Source organism: Gallinula chloropus (genome assembly GCF_964237585.1).
Source record: "Gallinula chloropus genome assembly, chromosome: 8".
Classification (NCBI taxonomy): Eukaryota; Metazoa; Chordata; class Aves; order Gruiformes; family Rallidae; genus Gallinula; species Gallinula chloropus.
The window spans coordinates 28,264,879-28,273,276 of NC_140093.1; the positions used below are offsets into that span (position 1 = coordinate 28,264,879).

Consider the following 8,398-nt stretch of genomic DNA (forward strand, 5'->3'; position numbering starts at 1 on the left):
TTGGTATCCAACTGATGTCCCACCAGTGCAGACACTGATGTTCAACAGAAAACACAAGGGTGTGATCACAGAGCATCCAGCACAGGGCAGCTGAGACCGGGGCTGATGGACAGAGCAGCTCTCCCCACTCTGCACTCAGGGGAAGGTTTCACTGGCACTGCAGCAGCGATGTCAGGCAGTTCTGACAGAAGAAACACTCCTCACCTTATTGCTATCCACAGGGGATTTAGTCTGAGATCACACCATCCTTCTATTTCCTTACTGCTGCCAGGCAGGACTTAGTTCTCGAGAGCCCACAGCTGACCCTCCTACAGCAGTGGTACGCTCAAGCCAGCACACAGGAAACCTCAAAAAAGGGACCTGCCAAAAGTGCTCCTGAATACAGAGAGGCAATATGAAATGGAAGAGGTTTTCCTGAAAGACAAGTTCCCTAACTTCTCACTTTGCCTTTTCCTCCTTGGACACATCTCCATACTGGACAGCAGGAGATGTCCAACAGCAGCTCCACCAGGCAGCTCCTCCTCCTGGCCTTTGCAGACACACGGGAGCTGCAGCTCCTGCACTTCTGGTTCTTCCTGGGCATCTACCTGGCTGCTCTCCTGGGCAATGGCCTCATCATCATCACCATAGCCTGTGACCACCACCTCCACACCCCCATGTACTTCTTCCTCCTCAACCTCTCTGTTACTGACCTTGGCTGCATATCTATCACTGTTCCCAAATCCATGGCCAATTCCTTGTGGGACTCCAGGGCCATTTCCTACACAGGGTGTGTGGCTCAACTCTTTTTCTTTGTATTTTTGATCTCAACAGAGCTCTGTCTTCTCACTGTCATGGCCTATGACCGCTACGTTGCCATTTGCCACCCCTTGCACTATGGGACCCTCCTGGGCAGCAGAGCTTGTGTCCACATGGCAGCAGCTGCCTGGGCCACTGGGTTTCTCAATGCTGTGCTGCACACAGCCAATACATTTTCACTGCCCCTCTGCCATGGCAATGCTGTTGACCAGTTCTTCTGTGAAATCCCCCAGATCCTCAAGCTCTCCTGCTCAGATGCCTACCTCAGGGAAACCGGAGTCGTCGTAGTCAGTATCTGTTTATCTTTTGGGTGTTTTGTGTTCATTGTGGTGTCCTATGTGCAGATCTTCAGGGCTGTGCTGAGCATCCCCTCGCAGCAGGGACGGCACAAAGCCTTTTCCACGCCTCCCTCACCTGGCCGTTGTCTCCCTGTTTCTCAGCTCTGGTGTGTTCTCCAACCTGAAGTCCCCCTCCATCTCCTCCCTGTTTCTGGGTTTGGTAGTGGCATGTCTTTACTCAGTGTTTCCACCAGCAGTCAACCCCCTCATCTACAGCATGAGGAACAAGGAGCTCAAAGATTCGATGTTGAAACTGATGAATGGATGTTTCTAAGTAGCAACAAACTGCTGATCTACTTCTGCATACCACTGGCCTTCACTTTGCTCACCAATTTCCACATCCGTTTGGTCTTTGGTTATTCACCTCCACTCATCTCATCCATTTCTGCTTTGGGATTCATAGAGTTGGAAACGTCCCATCTTTCAGCAGTCTAATGAACTGATCTGTCAGAAGGTCAGGGTGTTGACAAGTGACCTTTCTATGTATCTGATTAAATCTGTTCTGGGAGAGAATCTCCTCTGAAAGCTGACCCCCTTCACACGCTGTTTGGCCGTAGCAGGCTGCTGAGGAGAGAGATTTCATGGTTATTAAACTGTGTCATGTTTAACTGCTGTTTGTTGTCAGAGAAATCTGTCTGTGCCTGTGAGCACAGACAATGGGAGGAGAAGTGTTGGGAGTCCCAGGAGGCCAGAGAGGGAACTGCTGGGCTTGGGGAAGAGCAAGGTTCTCTATGCAGGGTTAGATCTCAAGAGACTGCTTTTCCTGCCTGTCCAGATCTCCTCAGGAGACCTCTGGACCAGCCCCCATTGCAGCATGCTGCTCAACTTCCTTCCATGATCTGAGATATGACAGCAAGTTTTTTCCTATGAAAAAATCCTCCATTGTGAAACTCCCTTGAAATTTTCAACACTCAAATAAAACCTCTCCAATTAGTCATACAAGTTCTATTTAATTGAAACAAAAATACGTGGAGAGCCATGCTTGTAAGGGCTCTCTGGTTGTTATTGAGCCCCGTGGTGTGTTTGCTTCTGAGTCCACAGACCTCAGATACTAAGAGGAGAGTGAAGAAACCTCTCAAGAAGCCCAAGTCAAGAATAACACTTGAAGTACCTTGAAGCTTTCAGGAACCACAATGGGAGCCATTCCTGACAAAGCCTCCCCATGGGCTGGTTAGAGCAGACAACTGGAGGCCATGAGGACAAACACAGGCACAGCACAGGCAGCTCTGATGCTGAGGACACCCTGGCTTGGTCTGATGAAGCAGAAATGCCAAGTGCTGACCCCCAGCCCCTGGGCAGGGAGATCCTGACCCTCACCTTTTTCTCAAGGAAGGACAGGGGCAACACACATGGTGACCTCCCCTCGGGTGGGTGCAAGGAGGCAACGATGCTCCATGGCCATGAGGACACTGTGTCTCCTCTGAAGCCTCTGTGGCAGGGCCGTCAGCCATAGCCAAGGGGGCAAAGACCTTGTTTCTCTCAGGCCCTTTCAGCCTGGGCAGCACCCCTGGCCACCTGCAGGACAGCCCATCCCACACTACCCCATCCATGCCTTTGCCTGTTTTACTGCAGGCTGCAGACATCAAAACCCCTCCCCCACCACACTGTCACCCCACAATATCCCTGCCTGTTCTGCTGTCTCTTCCTCCTCGCCTGCTGTTCCCACAAAGACCTCGTATCTATCAGGTACTTTCAGCCTGGCTGGCACCCTTGGCCATCTGCACCACAGCCCACCTCACACTTCCCTCTCCCTCCTCACCAGCTGATCCCAGAAACACAAAGCCATCAGCTCATCCACACTTGCTCTTGAGTGATGTTTTGCACCACAGCACTATCCTCAGAATGACATTTCTTTATCTTCATGGCCACTCTGACCTTCAAAGCTGCAGTTTCACATGGACTTCCTTTCTTGTTTTCTTTCCATGTTGCACAGAGTGGGTTTCCCTCAGTCTCCCCTTCCCCAGGCTAAAGAAGCCAGGTCTCTCAGCCTCTCCACACAAGACCCCTAGCCATATCTGGGCAGACTTTTATCTGACAACGTGACAGTTCCTCCCTTTCCTGCAGACCGGGGACCCCCACTCTAGGACTGACTGCTCCAGAGGTGGCCTCTCTGGTGCTGAGTCCACATGGACCAGATGGGCCCTTGTCTGCGTGGCCACACTCCTGACAGTGCAGCCCAATGTGCTCATGGCCAGATTCCTGTTCAGCACCTCTGACTGCTATGGCAGCCCCTGGAATGACCAAATTCTTCTCCTTGCAGCCAGTTCTCCATTTAGTCATGTCTGAGCCTGACTTGATGAGCAGGTGTTGTGCTGGGACCTTTTGCCATCTTATCTCCCCAGAGGAGATACAAGCACCACACAGCTGGTCTCGGTCTCTATGTGGTCGTGTATGTTTGGAGGGAGTGAGAAGCTGTAAGAAGCCGTGCAGACACAAAGGCCAGGGAAGAAGGAGTTGGGGGGGAGGGGGGGGGGGGAGGAAATGAGGCACTCTATGTGCCAGAGAGAGAGATCCCCTGCAGCCTGTAGAGAAGACCATGGTGAAGCAGACTGTCCTGCTGCAGCCCATAGATAAGGACAGGACCAGAGACCATCTATGGCCTATGAAGAGACCAACCCATGCCCAGGAGGTTTGGTGGGGGATTTGTGACCCTGTGGGGGACCAGGCTGGAGCAGCCTGAGCCGGAAGGTCAGCACCCCAAGGAAGGGAGCTGTGCTGAGGCACGTGGTGAGGAGATGATGCCCAAATAGAAAGGATTCAAGTTGGAGAGGTTCTTGGAGGACTGTGTGCCATGGGTGGGATCCCACAGCGCAGCAGGGGAAGGGGGTGTGTATCACCCCCCTCTCCCCAGCAAAGAAGTAAAACAACTCAGGAGGAACTGACTGAAACCCCATTCCCTAAGTCCCTGCCCCTCCCTGTGCCACTGTCGGGGGGATGAAGGGAGAAAAATCATGACTAAAGTGAAGTCTGCTAAGAAGGGAGGGATGGGGGAAGGTACTTTAAGACCTGGCCACTCTTCTCATTACCTGACTCTGGCATCACTGGGTGTGCAGTTGTAGTGTAATAAATTTGTTTTCTTTCCTTTATTCTGTGTTGAGTCTGTTTTGCTCATGACACTAATTGCAGGGTGATACCTCTCTGTCCTTATCTCAAATCCTAACTTTCCCAATATCTATGTTCTCCCCTTTCTGGATGAAAAGGGGAGTGATAGGGGGATTTTGATGGGCATTTGTCCTCTAGACAGGGTCAAACCATTTCAGTCCTCCACAGACTATGGAGGGGCATAAAGCTCCTGTATTACACATGAAAAGCCTGTTGGGGAAGACACTCTGGGACGTTCCTTCTTCAGACAAAGGCAAAACCGTTCATGGGATTGCTTTTGCTCAGGGACCTGGGTGCACTTGGTGGGGGATGCAAGCATATGGGGAACCCCCCAAGGGAGTTTAGTTCTAGGAAAGGATAGCCACTAAATTTTTGGTGTATAAATAAACCGGTCCATGGCAGATGTTCTACATAATAGATCAATGATGTTATGAACATTCCCAGTACTCTGCAAATGTAAGATCTGAGAATGATGTAGATGGTGTAGAAAAAGGGGTGGATAATGTTTTGGTTCTGGCCAGGTGAGAGTTAACCTCCCCAAGCAGCCAGCACAGGTGATCTGAGTTCACCTGGACTGTTTTCCATACCGCCTGACACCACTTCCACATAAAAGAAGCTGGCTGGGGAAGGGTATTGGATTGGTGCCTCCAGAAGAGTCAGTCTGTCTGTCTGTCTTTCCTTTCAGGCAGTACTCTATAATTGTCATGTAAACAAGGTACCCTGTGCTAGCACTGGGTGTAACTGGTCACTTTTGTTCTACATTCATGGTGAATTTTGTCAGTACACTGTCCTTATCCCGTCCTGTCATGGTGGGAAAGCATTGCCATTACAGACAAGTACTCCAGTTGTTCAGCTGATGAAAATGTTCTTGAAAAATTTTATTAATAAAAGGGTGAAAAAAAGAGGAAAATTATGGCTCTGTGGAAGCAGATGTGAGGCAAAGAGAGCACAGCTCATCCTTACACGGAAGAGCAGGTGATACTGCATTAGGAATGGGATGAAAGTTGACCATGTTAGTATAGCTTAGAAAAACTAGAGGGAAACAAAAAACTACCAACTAAAACCCCTATTAAATATGAACTGATCATAACAGGAGTTACATTGTCAGTGGTATTCAGAACACAAGCAGTTTATTGCTGCATAGAAATGTCCAGTCATCAGTTTCCACATGGCATCCTTGAGCTCCTGGTTCCTCATGCTGTAGATGAGGGGGTTGACTGCTGGTGGAAACACTGAGTAAAGAAATGCCAATACCAGGTCCAAAGATAGGGAGGAGATGGAGGGGGGCTTCAGGTGGGCAAACAAACCAGTGATAATAAACAGGGAGACCACAGCCAGGTGAGGGAGGCAGGTGGAAAAGGCTTTTTGCCGTCCCTGCTGCGAGGGGATCCTCAGCACAGCCCTGAAGATCTGCACATAGGACACCACAATGAACACAAAACACCCCAAAACTAAACAGACACCGACCACAAGGACTCCAGTTTCCCTGAGGTAGGCATCTGAGCAGGAGAGCTTGAGTATCTGGGGGATTTCACAGAAGAACTGGTCAACAGCATTGCCATGGCAGAGGGGCAGTGAAAATGTATTGGCTGTGTGCAGCACAGCATTGAGAAACCCAGTGGCCCAGGCAGCTGCTGCCATGTGGACACAAGCTCTGCTGCCCAGGAGGGTCCTGTAGTGCAGGGGGTGGCAAATGGCAACGTAGCGGTCATAGGCCATGACAGTGAGAAGAAAGTACTCTGTTGAGATAAAAAATACAAAGAAAAATGTTTGAGCCAGACATCCTGTGTAGGAAATGGCCCTGGAGTCCCACAAGGAATTGGCCATGGATTTGGGAACGGTGGTGGAAATGTAGCCAAGGTCAGTAACAGAGAGGTTGAGGAGGAAGAAGTACATGGGGGTGTGGAGGTGGTGGTCATGGGCTATGGTGATGATGATGAGGCCTTTGCCCATCAGAGCAGCCAGGTAGATGCCCCGGAAGAGGCAGAAGTGCAGGAGCTGCAGCTCCTGTGTGTCTGCAAAGGCCAGGAGGAGGAACTGGCTGATGGAGCTGCTGTTGGACATCTCCTGCTGTCAAGTGTGGAGACCTGTGCAAGGAGGAAAAGGTAGTACGAATTTTGGGAACTCTTCTTCGAGGAAAACCTCTTCCAACTCTTAGGGAATATGCTCAGATTGACTCTCTGTATTCAGGAAGACTTTTGGCAGGTCACTTTTGGGAGCTATTCTTTGTGCTGGCTGGAGTGTTCCACTACTGGGAGGAGGGTCAGCTGTGGCTCTCAAGAACTCAGTCCTGCCTGGCAGCAGTCAGTAAATAGAAGGATGGTGTGATCTCAGAATAAATCCCCTTCGGATAGGAACGAGCTTTTCAGCACTGACACTCCAGTTTCACCCGAGGGCAGAGCAGAGCTTTGGACCTTTGGTTTTCTCCTGCCTGTACCTGAGGAGTGTTTCTTCTGTCAGATCTCCCTGACATCGTTGCTGCAGTGCCAGTGAAACCTTCCCCTGCGTGCAGAGTGGGGAGAGCTGCTCTGTCCATCAGCCATGGTGTCAGCTACCCTGTGCTGGATGCTCTCTGATCACACCCTGGTATTCCCTGTTAAATATCAGTTTCTTCACTGCAGGGGATGTCAGGGAGTACCAAATCCCCACTGCCACAGCATTTCTGAGGAACAGCTTCTTCTCCCTCCCTGCCAATGTCTCTGCTGCCTGGAGCTGTCCCTGTAGCAGCTTCTCTTTGCCCATGTCACCTCCTCCACTGTGCTCACAGACCTCATCCAACCTGCCCTGTGCTCAGCTCTGCTCTGCAGACCCCTCCTGGCATCAGGGCACTGCCCTGGGAACCTCTGTGTGTGCAGGGCTCAGATGCTCTGACAAGTCCTAATGACAAATGAGTTTGCACTGCCTTCTTCAAAGTTATCAAGAAAACCTCAGCTCTCACTTCCCACCCAGTCCACAAGAGCAGAAAATTCAAAGCAAAGTCTTCTTCCCTGGAGTGGAAAATGCATCCTTGGTGTTCTAGAAAAGTCCTTCGAAGTTAACGTGGATCTGCTGGAGCTGGGAGCAATTCGGGGCTGTGCAGAACCATTTCTTAGAGCAAAAGGACCCTCCACTGTCCTCCTATGTGTCACACTTTACACCTATAGCATCCTTCTGCAGCAATGCTGATGGAAGCCCACCATGGAAGCAGAGTGCTGACCCTGGCAGCAGTAGAGTCTCTACCCCAGAACACAGACCCCCAGGGCATAGGGACCCTGCTCACAAGGACAGCCCTGGGCACCCCTGGGTGCACACGCTGCTTCACAACTCTGCAGCCATGCCCAGGAGAAGACAGCTGTCCTGCCCTGTCCCTCTGATGGGGCAGAACATCCCTTCCAGGCACCACTTTCTGGTCCTATAGAGAACCTGTCCTCCTGACAGACCCCACACACTGCCCCATGTCCCAGCTTTAGGACATCCCTCCAGGAACAGAACCTGCATTGCCCTGCACCCACAGACATACCAGGGAGAGTGCTGTGGAGATTTCTCCTCCAGTGAGCTCTCAGCATCCATCAGCTCTCTCAGCCTCACAGGTCTCCCCTCAGTACCTCCAGGCAGTGTCCCCAGCCCTGTGTGCTTGGCAGAGGAGCTGCTCCTGGGCAGAGCTGTCTCTCTGCAGCGCTGCAATGTTTCATGATCTCCCACTGTCCCAGGAGCCCAGCCCAGCTCCCAGCAGAGGAGCAGGTGAAGGCATCACATACTCCACCCTCTCTGGGCTTCTTCGAGGTGTCCCTGGAGCTCCAGAGAACCTACTTGGAATGACACTGAAGACCTCCCTGACATTCCCTCCCTTGAATGGGGAGAAATCCTTCTGTCCTGCCAAGTTGTTTCTCCTGATCAAACCAGAGCTGGGCAGGAGAATCACCCTTCCTTGTCTCACATGGGAGAGGACCTCAAGGCAGGGAAAGGAAGGGGAATCTTTTCTCCACTGAAAGGAAGGGAGTCAGCTGAGTCACTCCATGTAATAAATGAATCCATAAGGAATTTGTTCTCAAACAGGCAGATATGGATGAAAGGGGAATAGTTCCCTCCCCCCTTTCCTTGTCTCCTCATTGAAACTCATTGTTGTGTAAAATAGTGATAAGCCACTTCCAGACATGTTGGCACATTGTTAGCCCTCCCCT

The 8,398-nt window shown here is 51.1% G+C and overlaps 1 protein-coding gene across 1 annotated transcript; it reads right to left on the bottom strand.

Annotated features, from left to right (window-relative positions):
- Nucleotides 1-5,342: 5,342 nt before the first annotated feature.
- Nucleotides 5,343-6,302, bottom strand: LOC311194483 (olfactory receptor 14I1-like; the record flags this gene model as incomplete). The annotated part of the gene is made up of 1 exon (XM_084267589.1): nt 5,343-6,302. The coding sequence occupies one exon, from the start codon at nt 6,300-6,302 to the stop codon at nt 5,343-5,345; it is 960 nt and encodes a 319-aa protein (XP_084123715.1).
- Between the last annotated feature and the right edge of the window lie 2,096 nt (nt 6,303-8,398).